This window comes from Coffea eugenioides, chromosome 11, assembly GCF_003713205.1.
Source record: "Coffea eugenioides isolate CCC68of chromosome 11, Ceug_1.0, whole genome shotgun sequence".
NCBI lineage: Eukaryota > Viridiplantae > Streptophyta > Magnoliopsida > Gentianales > Rubiaceae > Coffea > Coffea eugenioides.
In genome coordinates, this window is record NC_040045.1 from 52,838,971 (window position 1) to 52,854,215 (window position 15,245).

The 15,245-nt window shown below is 38.3% G+C and overlaps 2 protein-coding genes across 2 annotated transcripts; one reads left to right on the forward strand and one right to left on the reverse strand.

The window, feature by feature from the left end:
- Window positions 1–1,668: 1,668 nt before the first annotated feature.
- LOC113753572 (cysteine-rich and transmembrane domain-containing protein WIH2) lies at window positions 1,669–4,405 on the forward strand. The gene is made up of 3 exons (XM_027297760.1): window positions 1,669–1,895; window positions 2,052–2,328; window positions 4,117–4,405. Exons 1-3 carry the CDS (start codon window positions 1,859–1,861, stop codon window positions 4,163–4,165), a joined length of 363 nt encoding a protein of 120 aa, XP_027153561.1. The 5' UTR covers window positions 1,669–1,858; the 3' UTR covers window positions 4,166–4,405.
- Window positions 4,406–5,994: 1,589 nt separating this feature from the next.
- On the reverse strand, window positions 5,995–10,013 carry LOC113754423 (protein AUXIN SIGNALING F-BOX 2). Its single transcript, XM_027298832.1, has 3 exons — window positions 8,320–10,013; window positions 7,103–7,598; window positions 5,995–7,010 (listed from the first exon to the last, which is right to left on the reverse strand). Exons 1-3 carry the CDS (start codon window positions 8,790–8,792, stop codon window positions 6,240–6,242), a joined length of 1,740 nt encoding a protein of 579 aa, XP_027154633.1. The 5' UTR covers window positions 8,793–10,013; the 3' UTR covers window positions 5,995–6,239.
- Between the last annotated feature and the right edge of the window lie 5,232 nt (window positions 10,014–15,245).

The following is a 15,245-nucleotide window of genomic DNA, read 5'->3' on the forward strand; positions in this document are numbered from 1 at the left end:
ATTAGTTGAACTCCATAACATAATGGGATTACATTTAATCATGGTCCCACCTTCTAATGGGATTACACGCATCATATCCATGATGCGTGTAATCTCCATGACACGGCTCCAATGGGAGACCGTGTCATGGAGTGGTGTAATGGCCCTCCATTACACCCGCGCTGCTGTTGCTCTTAAAGCAAGTTAAGAAGGGGGTTTGAAGCTGCTTCCAGTTTTGTATAGGCTATAATGCTATATGTGAGCAAGCACTCTGTTGGCATTCTTGTACGAGGCAAAAAGATCTTATTCTGTGCTTCAATTGTTCTAAAAGTATCGTGTGATTGTGAAGCGTGTAGGGTATCCAGGCCGTCAAACAGATTTTACTCTACTCGCTATTATTTGGTGCAGAGATTGGGGGTAAACTTGGGACAGGGTTGCAAACGAATCGAGCCGAATCGAGTTTTGAGCTAATCGAATCGAGTCTCGACTGAATTTTATCCAGTTTGAACTCGACGAATCGGCGATTTTCAAGCTCGAGCTCGACTCGAATCAAGTTGAGCCGAGCTCAAGCTCGAGCTCGAAAAAAATAAAAAATAATAATTTTATTTTTTAAAAAATAAATAAAATAATATTTTTTTAAATAAATAATAAAATATTAAGAATATATACGTAATTTTATTATGAAAATAAAAAATATATATATAATATACGTAATTTTATTATAAAAATAAAAAATAAAAAATAAAAAATAAAAAATAAAATATACGTAATTTTATTATTAAATAAAAATAATAAATAATAAATATATATATATATATAGTCAAGCTCGCGAGCTAACGAGCTTAATATTCTGAATTCGAATTCGAGCTCGAGTATGACTCGAACCGGCTCGAGCTCGACTCGAGCGGCTCGATTCGTTTGCATCCCTATTTGGGACTACCGATCGATCATGGATTGGTATAGAGGGAGTTGTCTCCTTGATCATGGAGTGGTTAGCCGTATCTTGTATGTAGCATGGTGGTGGTAGATTGCCAAATGCTAAGATGAAATTAACGGTGGTGGTGATATCGGTCTCCGGCGGCCCATAAGGCGGCCTTTGGCTTTGTGGTCGTTAGGATGGCCTTTTATCCGCAATCTCACCATTAATTAATCACACCGTTATAATTATGCTTGGACTGATCAGGATCCGGACCGCAGTGCTGGAATCGAAAATGTACGAGAGAGACGACCAATGATGGTGGGCGTTGGCAATTGGCATTGATGGTGGTGGGTGAAGATTATGATGATGAAAGAGGGGTCTCCTTGCCCTTGGGCAGGTGATGAGGAGGAGGTGCTTTGAGATTCTATGCAAGTGATTATGAATAATGTATTTCAATTCTCAACGCGAATAATTTAATGATTTTCTATACACTTTTATCCTCCTTCACTAGTGGCCAAATTTGATAAAAAGCCCTTAAACGTGACACACATTCTATTATTATTATTACAGTAGTATTACTGAGGGATTTATTTACAATAATATATTATTAAGGGGCCAAAAGTGTGAAATGGAAATAGTTTCGGGGTCGGTCGGACGGCTTATTTCCTGTTTCGCGGACCCCCCCCCCCCCCAACAAGTAGATCCCAGCTGTATGGAAATGGAATAGCATACATATATGTATATTCCAATGGACGTGGCACCTTGTGATTGGGGGTGATGCCTGCCAAATTTCCAGGAAGAAAAGCCTATCTTCTCTCCCCAGCATTTCATAAAGGGAAAAGAAAGTGGACTAAATTATTTCCTCGGTAAATTGGAGGGGAAAGGGGGAAGGGTAACCAAATCGCTCCGATCACATCTTCCCGCTTTACCAGATACCTCAGAAATTCACTACTACCAGTGATGAGTTACCAAAAAGCATCGCCTTATCCCCCTCCAGGTACCCCGCCCACTGCCAGCAACTCCCTCTCTACCACCAAGATTTCCTTATTTTCGTTGATCAACTAGTAGTCTTTGTTTTTATCTTCTTTTCTTTTTTTTTTCCTTTTCTTCCTTTTGATGGTTTGTTTTGACCTGTAATTTATGTCAAAATCAGGGACTGCGTATGCTGCTCCACCGCCACCGGGCTACCCATCAGCACCACCCCCACCCTCCTATGGAGGATACCCTCCACCAGGACCACCACCACCACCACCACCCTCAGGCTACCCTTATCCGCCACCCCCACGTCCTGAGGGTTACCAACAGTATTTCAACCACGGCTATCCTCCTCCGCCTCCGCCTCCACCCCAACCTTATGGGGCCTACCATTCCGAGCATCACCACAACGATCACGATGACCATTCTGGTTGTTCCTCTTTCCTCCGTGGCTGGTACCTCCAACTCTACTCACTGTCTCTTATTTATTGCCATTTTGCTTTATCCGGATGTCTTCTTATGCTTCTCTTTCTTTTTCTTTTTCAATTTTTTTTTTGGGGTTAGAATTTCTTAAAATGGTGATTTTGATCAAGTCAAACTGGTTTCGTATCCCCAGAGCCTTTTACCATCGGAGAATTGTTTTGAGCTGGGCTTATATGAAGTCTTTTTTTTACCGGATTCTCTATGCTTTCTTCCAACTCCTTTTTTTTTTTTCCTTTTAAATTTAAATCTAGCTCTCTGTCTTTACGATCCCGACCGAATCAAACGTGGATTATGATCCGATCAGTCACTTAATGGTTAAATGAATTTGTTTTCAACAACGACCTGGTCTCATGCTTCCTATGTTTCTCTGAATTGCTTATATTTTAGCCATGCATTATACAGTTTTAAATGAGTCTACTACCCTTCTAATGCTTCCTAACACACTGAATTGCTTCCTCCGCCGCACCCTGCACCCTTCCTTTCATCATTCTTTTCTAGCTATTCATCCAGAAAGAACCGCCTTATGGTATTTAAGACACAAGTCTGTTGGTTGTTGACAAAATCATATAGTAACTAGTTTTAGGTGTGAGCGCCATATGTGGTGTGATACATCTGTTTCCTTTTTTGGCTGACCTGCCCCGATCATGAAGCAAATCATACTTTTCCATGTCATTTGCTTGCAGATATTTTCTTGCCTTTCTCTACCGTGTCATCTTACTGCTTCTGCAAGACTGCTTCTTGTTGTTTATTATCCTGCTGGCTTCTTGCTTAAACAGAACAGTATTCTTTGTAGTCATCATTGTCCAATATCTCAATTTAACACAGTTGCCTTTTTTAACCATTCTGTTTCCTGATTTAACTAGCTAGGTAGAAACACCTCAAATGGTTTAGATATCTTGGACCTTCTCTTGTTTATTCTTGTACGTGATGATAGATAATGGATTAAAATGCTGTTGTTCCTCACCTTACAACATCTTTCAGAAGTATTGTCTCAAAGTGGGTCACATTCTAGATGTAAAGTACTTATGTTGACTGAAGGAGCAGGAGGTTGGATATTAAGTGTGACTTTTAGTTAATATATTGAGACTCGTGGAGCATCTTTAAATTCCTGTTTTCCTCTGTTTTCTTTGCATATTTAGTCATCGTCTTCGATTAGATATCTGTGCTTATGTCAGAATCCTACATTTGATATGCAAATGCACACTGCTTGGACTTTCGCCTGCTCCAAGAACCGCACCAATATCCATAAAGCACCTTAATTCATTCATAGTCAAGCAGTTTTTTAAACTCATTTGTTCTTGCCTAGTTGTTTTGAATTTTATGGATTTGTGTACTGTAGATCTCTAGGCTCTAGACACTGCTCAGGCTGACTGAAGGTATGATGTCTTTCAAGCAAATTCGCATAAAGATATTACTACTACACGGTGGTTGGTGCTATATCGTGCTAGCTTCTGTAAGGATTCATTATTAGCAATCGGCTGTGTTTAATTAATGTTCACAAACTTGATTTAGAAGTAAAAAATAATAAAGGAAAGTATAGGAGTAATAAATATCATTATCTTGTGAGCAACTGAGCCTTGTGCAAAGGTACGGTTGCTTTGCTTGCTTGTGATTCCAACTTGGTACACCTTGTCTTTTGTATATGGTATCTTACTCTGTTCTTTGAAGTCTTTCCCACCCTGGACCCCGACCTCCCTACACGTTAGACACGGTATGGACTTAGCATGGTAAATCTGATAACGTTTCTTGTGCAAATGCAGTTTGGCTGCCCTCTGTTGCTGTTGTCTGTTGGAGGAATGCTGCTTCTGAGGCCCTGAGTCAGGTTCTTAAATTCATTAGGTACCTGTATTCATCTTGTTGGTTTACAGCGAGTGTTGTTCATCCGTGTATTCATAATCAGTACTGTCATGCGATATTAAGAGATTTTATTTAAGGACCCTTTTGGATTGCTCTCATGAGTGATCATATTGTGTTGTATAAAATGTAAGATACTCTCTGTTATTTTCGAAGTGAATGTGTATTTGCACCGCCTATTTATTTTGCACGCCATACACATTTGCTGATTTATGCTAAATGCTCATTCAGACACGAAAACAAACATGAAATTTGGAAGTTGTCCGCATCATTATCCTTGTGAAGAAATTAGGAAGTTGATTCTAGTTGGTGCACTTTTTAGTTTTTTATACTACCCAGTTTGGGAAGTACAATTTGATAATAAAAAATCTATCCTATTTCAATTAAGGTGAAGGAGTAAATTGGATTGAAAAAAGAAAAAAAAAAAGGGTTAGAGGGTGTAACGTCTCTACCTGTTTTTAATCAATATGAACTGAGGGCCTTTCAAAAAAAAAAGATCTCTCTTCAAGTTTCACGGATACGAGTTTTCGCAGTTTAATAAAGAAAAAAGAAAGTGTGCATTTCCCATCTCAAACCTGTGCCTGTTTGATGCCAAACTAAGTGAAACTGGGAGTTTGAAAATTAAGGCATCATCATCAACTTTTACAGCAAATGATTGGATTAGTTTCGGGACGACTTGATGAGGGAAGAGTTGGTGTATCGTGTAACTAACTGAAATTCTTTCCTTTAGTTACGAGGATGAGGATGCAGGGAGGCTGGTGCTGCACTGTCAAATGCTAAATGTTGCCGGATAAATCATCATTGTGGTTAGACCAATATCAAAACGATAATTGTGGTTGATCCTGTGATTAGGGGAGAGACTCTTAGAATTCTCCTTATTTATATTGTAAGGTTAGGTTCAGAAATCAAATTTTGGGCCTATTAGTTGGAGGAGGTGGGGAGGGATGGAATTTAGTTGGAGTGGGAGATTTAAAAAAAAAAAAAAGCAAGAGACAGTACCAAATGCTATTGCTTTCGCCCCAGGAATGGGCAGCCTGATGACTTCCAAACCTTAATTAAGTGTAGAGCTGTTAATCGAGCCGAGTCGAGCCGAGTATTTGGCTGCCGAGCTCGACTCGAGTTTAATTGCTCTACTCGAGTTGGGAGATTTAAAAAAAAAAAAAAGCAAGAGACAGTACTTCAAATGCGAGTATCAAACGAGCCGAGCTTACTCGGCTCGTTAACTAAACGAGCATGTTTCGAGCTCGAACTCGACTCGTTAACCAAAATTAACGAGCCGAGCTCGAGCCTTAACGAGTCGAGCTCTAACGAGCTTTCGAGCTACTCGATTGACTTAACAGCTCTAATTAAGTGCCTTTTCTTGAATTTCTTCCCGGATTGGCTGCTCACGGCGAGCAACTGACTTATCCGATTTCACACTTCAAAATTTTGAAATTCACAAATAAAAGAGCGAGGAGAGTGGCAACAGATCCTAGTCAAGTACTTGGCTGGCATCCTATCTTCCACTCCTCTTTCCCTAGACCAATTGTTGAGTTGCCAGCCTAGCTGCCCTGCATCAACTTTGGGGAAATTTGCACCAGTCGTCCCTCATAAATTATAAATAGAGATCGAGAAAACTGGAGGTAAAGAGGAAACAAAAGCTGATTATGGACCGGTATGGGATCCACAATGGATGGGATGGTTGGTTGGAGATTGATGATATTTGCTCACAAAGCAGATTCGACAAGATTGCCATTGCAAGATGGGTTGCGCTGGCCACAAGTCTCCGTGCTCCAAACATCTCATTTCGTAAGTGAATGAACAAACACAAGCCCCTTCATTTAAAAACAAAAGTAACGAAACTAAAAAAATACTTGTACAATCACTTGAAGAATCTACAACTACAGCCGAAGATAAAAGACTGGACGATTTAAAAGGGCCAATCTGGTAACCGAATGTTTCAATGATTAAATTGGAAGCACAATCCTCCTGGTACTTCACCTAAACTGCGTGATGGTACAAAAGCTGATAACTGAAGAGTTTCAACCTCCTACAACGTCCACACAAAGGCTGGAGCGTCTTTCCGCGGCCCGACTAACGTTCGATACAAGTACATCTTCTCTACCTTCTGTTTGTCATCAGTGCTAGCCTCCATCTGCTCATTTTCATTAATGATCTCCACATTCAGCCTCGGTATCTTCATTGCAAGCTTCTTGCATGCTTCAAGGGTCACTTCACAGGACGACATCCAAAGGGATCGCATTGTTTCATACTTTCCCATGTCCGCTAGAAGTGCCACATCACCAAAAGGGCTGTCCCTGATCTCAAGCTTTTTAAGCTTCTTGCACCCATTCAGCACATAGAGCATTCCCTTGTCACTCTCCCCAGCAAATGCTATTGAGAGCATTTCTAGCTGCTCAGCATACATTCCTATATAAAGGAAAACCTGGTCAGTTAGAAGGCCAGAGACTGACAATCGCTTGAGACCCTTGCATGATTGAACAATTGCCCCAAAGCCTTCATCAAGTGGCAGCTGTGTGACTGCATCTGGTACAGTTGGGTTAAGAGTGCACAATCTGAATCTAATGAAATTGGGGCAATTTTTTGCTACAGTTATCAGTGCAGCATTGGTCATCTGCTGGCAAAAATAGAGAATTGAATTCAGCTTGGGGCAGCCGGCAGATACAGCCACCAAGCCCTCTTCAGTCACAGCTGTATACCCAACTCCATGGGGATCAAATGGAAAAACCCTCAATTCTTGCAATTCTTTACATGTGGAAGCCACAACACCAAGCCCTTTATCCCCAATGGTGTCCAGAATCTGCAAGATCAACATTCGAATTAGTTACTGTAGTTTTAACATAAGAAAACAGTAAAATAATAAGTATATCAAAAAGGGCTAAAAGGTCAAACCCATAGGCGTTCCAGTTTCTTGCAGTGACGAATTAGGTTCACGAGTTCATTACTGTAGATTCCTGGTGCATAGCTCAAATTCAGTGAAGTCAAACTCGAGCATAAGGGGTATATTGAAGGCAAGCAGCGAGAAGCAACTTCTAGAAACCCTGACAAGCTCCTAATTGACGTACAATTCTGGATAGCATTCTTCAATTTATGATAGGTCTCAGAATCAGGATCATGGACAAAAGATCCTGTTCCTAAGTCAACCAAATGAGGTGCTTGCGCCAAGATCCTTTGCAGGGCATCAAGCGGCACAGCATGGTTCAACCTGAGACTTCTCAGGTTTGGGCATCTTGCAACAAGCCTCTCTAGAGCTGCCAAATTGACTTCTCCCTTGAGGCATGCAAAATTTAAAGAGACAAGGGACGTACAGCTGTCTGGAAAGCAGCTAAGCCACTGCCCTCTTCGATCCTCCACCTCGTTCTCTTGCAAGTCCAACTCCCTCAGAGACCTGACATTAGCAAGTCAGAAACGAAGGAAACAGAAATACTGGTCGGCAGAATCCCCATAAATATGTCAGAAAATCCACCCACCCTACATCCCTGACTCCACTTCACTAGAGACTAAATAACAGGCGGTGCCACTTTTTGGTTGAGGTGCACAGAGCACTTGATTATGGATACATAAGTCAATAATCCAGTAATGAAGGGAACCATTACGAATGCAACAAATTGAAGAAACTTTTCTTCTATCACACAGCATTAGTAGAAGCCGAACCTAAACATATGTTTTCAAGCAAAAGTAAAGTTAGTTGGCAAGGTAAATTGGAATCCAAGGACAGAACACCAAGTGCTAAGCCACCCAGCAGAGAAGAATTGTGAAGAATTTAATTGAGATGACCATGGGTTAACTTGATAAAACAATTTGGCAGTTCTCCTGAATTGCTTTGCCAGGTGCATAAAAGCTCTTACCAACCATGGCAAATAATACAAGTATTCAGTTGGTATTTGGCCAAACGAGAACACATCAGCACATCAGTTGGTTAATTTCTTTGACACAATTGTGGAGCATAGCATGGAACAGTGAGTGTAAATCAGAGCTAATAGTGGAAGTACATTCCACGGAAGCCACTCGAAGAAAGAAAGTAAAAAAGAAGCAGAAGCAGCATTAGTAGCAGGAATAAAGAGGAGGGAAGGCAGCTAGTAAGTAGATACGGGGATGTGCGGCAGTACCTGCAATTGGCAGCGATGGCAGCAAGGCCGTCGGTGGTGAAGCCTTCACAGCTAACTAAGACCAAAGACTTGAAAGAGGGAAAAGAATGGGCGAGAAGGTCGAGTGTGTCGTCGGAAAGGACCATCCTTTTCAACCTGAGCTCCTCGAGATTGGCACGGGCCTTGACCATGGCATCAATCCAGGGGTGGAGGTAGCCGCCCCAATCAGGGGGGACTAAATTGAAGTCGGCGAAATGGGGTTTGCCTTTGAGGGTCAAGGACCTAACCCGAGGGAACGTAGAGAGTAGCCTCTCCGGGCTCACCGCATAGCAGTTCCCGACGAAAACTTTCTCCCTGCTGAACCTCTCCACTCGGCACCAGGATTTGCACACCAGCGACACCGCATTCCGGTCCCGGTGCGACGACAAGAAATCGAACACGTGCTCCAAAACTTCCTCCGGAAAGTAATTAATCGTGCTCTGAAAAACGCACATCCTTATGGATCCAGAGGCTACCTAGTGTCCACCACTCGGGCTTTTCCTAGTAAACCCGACCCGATCCAAGCACAAGAGGGACTTGATGCAGACCAAGAAGCTCTCTTTCTCCAACGGATTAAATATTTTCAACATCCATCATCCCAAACTAGTATTGGATTTACTTGCTTGCTTACTACTAGTAGTATGAACAGCCACCACTACTACTACTACTTCTTTTTTTTCCCAAAAAAAAAAAAAAAAACTTTTCCTGACCAGATCTGGATGAGTAAACCAACCTAGCTACAGTAGATCTGAACAACAATTTATGAGGCCAAAACTGAAGCTAGAGAAAGGAATGATTGTACTCCTTGTACCCTTTCACCTCTCAGATCAGATCCGATCTGATCTGAAAAAAAAAACAAAAAACAAAAGGAAAAAGAAAGAAAGAAACGACGAGCGGAGATTTGTTTTGGGGGGCGGAAAAATAAGAACAAGAAAAAAGAGAGAGACTTATTAGTGATGCAACTCCGTTTATACGGATGGTTGAGAAATGCAACGAAAAGAAAATAAAACAAAAATACAGCCCCAAGTACTGAAAGGGAATGCAGCAAGCAAGCCCAGGAATTCACTGGTTTGTTATTTTGGTTGTGGATTAAAGGATTAGGAGGGGAAAAAAAATGGGGAGGGGAGGGATATTTAGTAGTGATTACTGACCAGCTATCAGGTTATCACAATCATCATCATCTCATCTAATATCAACAAAAATTAAAAAAGAGGAACCGAAAAAAAAAAGTAAAAATACAGTAGTATCACAGAGACCAAAAAAACCCTCTTAAGATTTATGATGAATAATTGTCCAGATCTGGGCAAACAACACAACTTCCCCAGCCCAATACAAGAAAAAACAAATTTTTTTTTTGTTGGAAGGGGGAGGGTGCGGATGAGCTGTGGTGGTGGCTGTTGCTGGGGGAGGGAAGTGGTGTTAAAATGTATATGATATTCTTTTGGTTTTCCCTTTTTTTTTTTGGGCAATCAAGTCAGAGTCAGTAGTGTCAAAGAAGACTAGGATTGTAGGACTAAGTAGAAAGGATAGAGGAAGGAGAGGGAAGGGGGGAGAGAGAGAGTTGAGTGGAGAAAGAAAGGGTGAATGAGCGAATGAATGGGAATTATAGCAACTCCAATCATCAATCATCCGTCCATCAGATGAAGAGATGATGAATCATCATGAACGTGAGGGAGGGAGAGTGTCCGTGGTGTGGTGTGGTGTGGTTCGTCTCCTCTCCGTGTGTGTAAAATGAGACAGTACTAGTACAGTAGTACTCCTTCCCTGGCTCAGTCTTCTTGGCTTCTAACCTATCACACAAATTCCTCAAAAAATATTTATCTAAGAAATACGATACGTTTTCTCCATTTATACCCTACCCACCCACACCATTTGTTAGGCTTTTTTTCAATTTATTTGTGGTCCGCTGTCTCCTACACACAAAAAGGATCAAATTTTTATATTTAATTTTTTTAAAGAAAAATGCTTGCCTTCCCTTAAAAGGGGACTATTTACAAAGTCATCCCTGTCGTGATATTCACAAAATGAGCTTGTTGCCCTGCTTCTTATCTCTCTCTCTCTTTTTTTTTTTTACATCTAAGGCAGCAGCTTAATTTATTACTTTTTTTATTTTTTGTTTGCTTTTTTTCAGATCTATCACAACTAATTATTTAACAAAGTTAAACTGTCTAACATTATCAAAATGGGTAATTTAAATTATGAAGATTTATTTGGATAGAATATTATTTGAAATAATAACATGCTAGAACTGCGCTGCCCTAGTGTACTCTCCCACGGCCTTTGAATTACATAAAAATTCTAGCTAGCTGAGGTTAACAAGATTAATCCCAACCTGAGTTTTTTGACTATTTTTTAACCCCAACCTAGTCCAAATCCACTGTGTAACCCGCACATAGTCATATTTTTAGATGAAAAATGATCATATTCTACCTTTTCTAAGGGCAAAAATAGTTGTGGGTCCGGTAAAATTTGTTTAGTTGCAAATCTTTTTTAGAGACAAAAATGAATTTGGATCAGCTTATTTATTTAACTATAAATGGAATCAAATATTTTTACACCCAGTTACATAGTGTATTCATACTAAAATGTGGTCAGAAACCTAAATTAGGACCAAATTTAGTTGACTTGATTTCGTAAGAAACGTAAAATCAGCATTTTTAAAGTAAAAGGCAAAAAAAATTCATTTGACAAAATATAAAGGACATTTTAAACAATTTTCCTTAGTATTTAATTTGTCAGCACAAATACGTGCCAAATATCAAGTCCTCTATGGTTTTCAGGTCAATTCATTAAACTTTTCTCCCTTGGCTGTTAAAGTTAAAATTTGGCGCAATTTACAGAGCGTAACATTTTGGTTGTTAAAGTTACCTTTAAAAGAGAGAGAGAGGAATATATGCAACACAGACCGGATTGTAACAACTTTCTTTCACGCTCCATCTTGTGTTTGGTTAGCAGCCCGAAGACAAATAGCCGATTCAAAGACCTATAGAGCTTGATGCAATCGGCCCAAATATGGGTCCAGAATCTAAAAATATAATGGAGACGAAGAGCTAACAAATTTTAATAATCAGATTTCTACGGTTTTAGATACCAACTGTTTTTTCCCCCCCAAAATCGAATATTTCAATCTATCTCTCTTCAAAAACAAATGATAAAATTCCAATTACACTGGATGCATATAAGTGAATCCTTCATATGAGAAAATTGTTCCCTGTTATTCTCTACATTTTCTATAATTTTGTTTGTTTTGTTCTATAATTTTGTTTGTTTTGTTATTTTACGTATATCACATCACATTGAAGCGTTATCTCAAATAAGAAAAAAAAAATTTAGATAATATGGCAGTAATTAATATTTTGTATTTTGTGGATTGAGACGAAGTGTTGTGTCTGTTCTTTGTGGGCTTTGAGAAATCTAGCATAAGCTTTTGACATTGTTTTCCGCCGTACTACATTAATTTTGGACCCAACATCCTAAGGTCAAGTATCGAAACAAATAAGATTGTTAAAAGTAATTCTCCAGACACGAGTCGACTGGTCTAGTCAACATTAGCCACCCCCTCCTTTCTTCCCCTCTTTCTTTTTTTTTCTCATTTTTGGTCGCAGTGATTATTTCTTGAAGTTTATCTTTGACAAAAGACCACAAGAGGGTGATACCCAAAAAAAAAAATCGCAATCACAGGATGATATGTAAGGATAACAAATAATAATAATAATAACAACAAGAAGTTGTGATCAATTAGGCATGCAATCTAAGTAGAAAATATAATATATATATATATATTGTGTGTGTGTTTTTTTTGGGATTTTTTTGTATATGTGCATATTTTTATGGGATATTTTCACAAACCTCCCTTGAAGTATCTGACAGTTGCAGAGCTCCCCTCAAGTTTTAGAAATTACACATAGTTTCCTTATTTTTACTATTTAGATAACAAGATAGACCCATCAAGTTATATTTTTTTTCAAATATCCTAAATTACCCTTGTTCTATAAAAAATAAAAGAAAACTAGTTTCCTCAACACTTTCTTCCAAGTTTGTAACAACACCACCACCAAGCAAACATTTCAAACTCCAATGCCAAATCTAATTATTTCCAAACGTATGACAAACCTACTAAACAAGTAGTTTGAATAGTTCAAGAATTTTAGCAGCTCAAAAAATCTCAACATCTGTCTTGTAATATCATCGCAGTTTAAATGTTTTTGAAAAATCAATTCTCCTTTGACAACCAACAACCAAACTTACACTCTAAATTTCAATTCAATACTTAACATTACCGCAAAACAAATAATAATCTAACCTACCATCACCAGTAGAACAGTATTACGACCTCCATAGAAATATATATTAACGTTGTAAAACAGAGTAAAGCCATCCATAACAAAACCAAAACCAACAATATTAATCAAGTAAAGAAAATCAAATGCATTTATTAACATCCTATACAAGTCTTCAGGATAATAATTAACCCAACAATTTTTCCACTAATCCCTCTTCTTCCAATGTTTCTTAGATATCAATTGCATTATTTATTTCTTTGTCATCAATACAAGTATATTCATTTCTCTTTAGTTGACAATGAAATCTGCTCCTGCAAGTAAAATAGTGCTATATTCAGCAAGTAAATAGCGATGGTTATGGTATGATAGGCCATCACTAAGATAAACAGAGATGTGGATATAGATAAAAAGGAAAAGGAAAGGAAAGGTAAAGGAACAATGAGAGAAAGGAAAAAAGAATCGTTGTTTACAAGAGTGAGAAAAAAAAAAAGAAAGAAGAAATAACTATTGGTAGACAATAGAAAAGGTAGGGTTTCTTTTTATTGGTTCTATTTAACCCTTGCATCATATTATGAAATATCTATTAAGTGAATGACATTATAGTCATATTATTACAATAAGGGAGGTTAGTATAATCTTTTAAATCTGAAGGGAGCCGAGTGAAATTGTCAAAAACCTCAGGAGAAGTTTGTGAAATTATCCCTATTTTTATAATTATATAAAGAGAGGAGAATTGAGCATTGATATAAGTAGGAGGTGTGAGTGGCTACTTTGGCATACTAACGAGGGAAATGAAGGAACTAGTGCTTAGACGGAAGGATGATGTGAGTATAAAGCCCTAAGACACGTTAACTCGCCTAGCTTCCCTCTTGATTTTACTTGTTGGCGGTAAGACTATAAGAATTAACCAAATAACTTATCTTGGCAATTAGTACGAAAGAAGCTAAGAAACAATTATTAACACAATTATTATAAGAATTAACCAATTATAAGCTAACTAGACATGACTTATGAATGTGTATTTTTTGCAGACTTGAAATTTGTAGTGGCAGAAGAAGCTTGTATTCATTTTCGAATAGAAATATCAGCTTTTTCAGTTAATTAAGGAAAGAAAAAAAAAGCTTTTTTCTTTTCGGTTGAACTATGTGTTATTTTAAAGACCGACGAGGGACACGAAAGAAGCGGACACGCTCACGCTCACGTATTTTACGATTTGTATTGACGTTTGATTACGCAGTTGAAGCTGTTAACAGGCGGAGGAGGAGCACCGACCACCGAGCCACCGACTCATTCGCGGACCAATAAGACGATGAAACAATAAATTGAGGATTCATCACCATTCCACTAGTCAGTATCCGGCGGAGCAGTGAATATTAATGCAAAACTGAAACAGGGCCCGTAGCCGTAGGTAAAGCAGGATCGGGAGACTACTGACTAGTCCTGAGATTTCAGTCGTGTGCGTATTAGCATCCAGGCAATTCATAACAATGGCATCCACTAACGCACTCTGTATCAAATCGATATTGCACAAAACACGAAAAATAATAATAAATTACACGTTGAAAAACCATAGTGGCTAACGTCTTATTAGTCTTGTTTTAATTTCTTTCTTGTATTTGATGGGTAAAAGGTTTGTTTGAATGTATTAAGGGTGCGTTTGATTTACGGATTAGATGAGGCGATTATTTATTCTCCGACTATTCATGTTGGGTTGAGTAATCCTTAGACGAGTAATTTTATCTAGTGTTTGGTTAGTCTTACATTAGATAGGATGTGTTAGGAAATAACATTCTGTGTTTGGTTAGAGATAAGATGAGGTGAGATTGCGTAGATATAGACCAAAATACTCTTTTGTCAAACCAACCATTAAGAGTATTAATCGGTCTTGATAAACCCAAATTCGACTTGTAAAAGGTAGAAATTTTGGATTTTGGGTCTCAAGCTAACACTATGAGACCATACTTGGGTTACAAATATGTTGGAGTTTTGAATTTAGTTCAAATTTGACTCAAAGTCACAAGTCTCAATTGACATATCTAATCTTTTATGAACTAAAATTGACCGAGCAAGTATGGTTTTGTTTTTAGTAAAGGTAAATTAGTCAAAATATTAATTTTATTAATAGTAGGGGTAAATTAAATTAGTTCAAAATTCAGTTATTTCATTAACATGGAAAAATTTATCCAAAATATAATTTTTTATTAGTAGGGACAAATTTGTCCAAAATTTTAATTATTTCATTAATATGGACAGATGAATAAAAAAAATTAGTTTTATCCCCCATCTAGGGGATTAATTCAGTTAAGTGGGATGTATCATTCCATGTAAAAAAGTCAACAAAAAATAGGATGGCGCGGGATTAATAATTTAATCCCGTGACATCCTGCAAAACAAACAAACCCTAAGAGTATTACTATTACTCATATACTTATTAGGATTTAAAAGGGAAAAGAAAATGATAAAGAAAAAGAAGAAGCTGCTCCTTAACTCTAATTGTTTCGGTAAATAAATAATGAAAGGACTAAAAGGAAAGAGAGATAGTACTACTAGTACTACAAAAGCCCCGTTTGGAATAATAGTGACTTATAAAAAACCACTTCTAACAGAAAAAAGGACTTTTAAGTT

Bases quoted from the DNA above. Each gene is read 5' to 3' on its own strand.
- LOC113754423 (XM_027298832.1), bottom strand. From the start codon at position 8,792: ATGTGCGTTTTTCAGAGCACGATTAATTACTTTCCGGAGGAAGTTTTG. The intron at 7,599-8,319 runs GTACTGCCGCAC...TGCTAATGTCAG, and splicing joins GCCATCGCTGCCAATTGCAG to GTCTCTGAGGGAGTTGGACT. The intron at 7,011-7,102 runs GTTTGACCTTTT...TTGATCTTGCAG, and splicing joins AGAAACTGGAACGCCTATGG to ATTCTGGACACCATTGGGGA.
- LOC113753572 (XM_027297760.1), top strand. From the start codon at position 1,859: ATGAGTTACCAAAAAGCATCGCCTTATCCCCCTCCAG. The intron at 1,896-2,051 runs GTACCCCGCCCA...TGTCAAAATCAG, and splicing joins ATCGCCTTATCCCCCTCCAG to GGACTGCGTATGCTGCTCCA. The intron at 2,329-4,116 runs GTACCTCCAACT...GTGCAAATGCAG, and splicing joins TCCTCTTTCCTCCGTGGCTG to TTTGGCTGCCCTCTGTTGCT.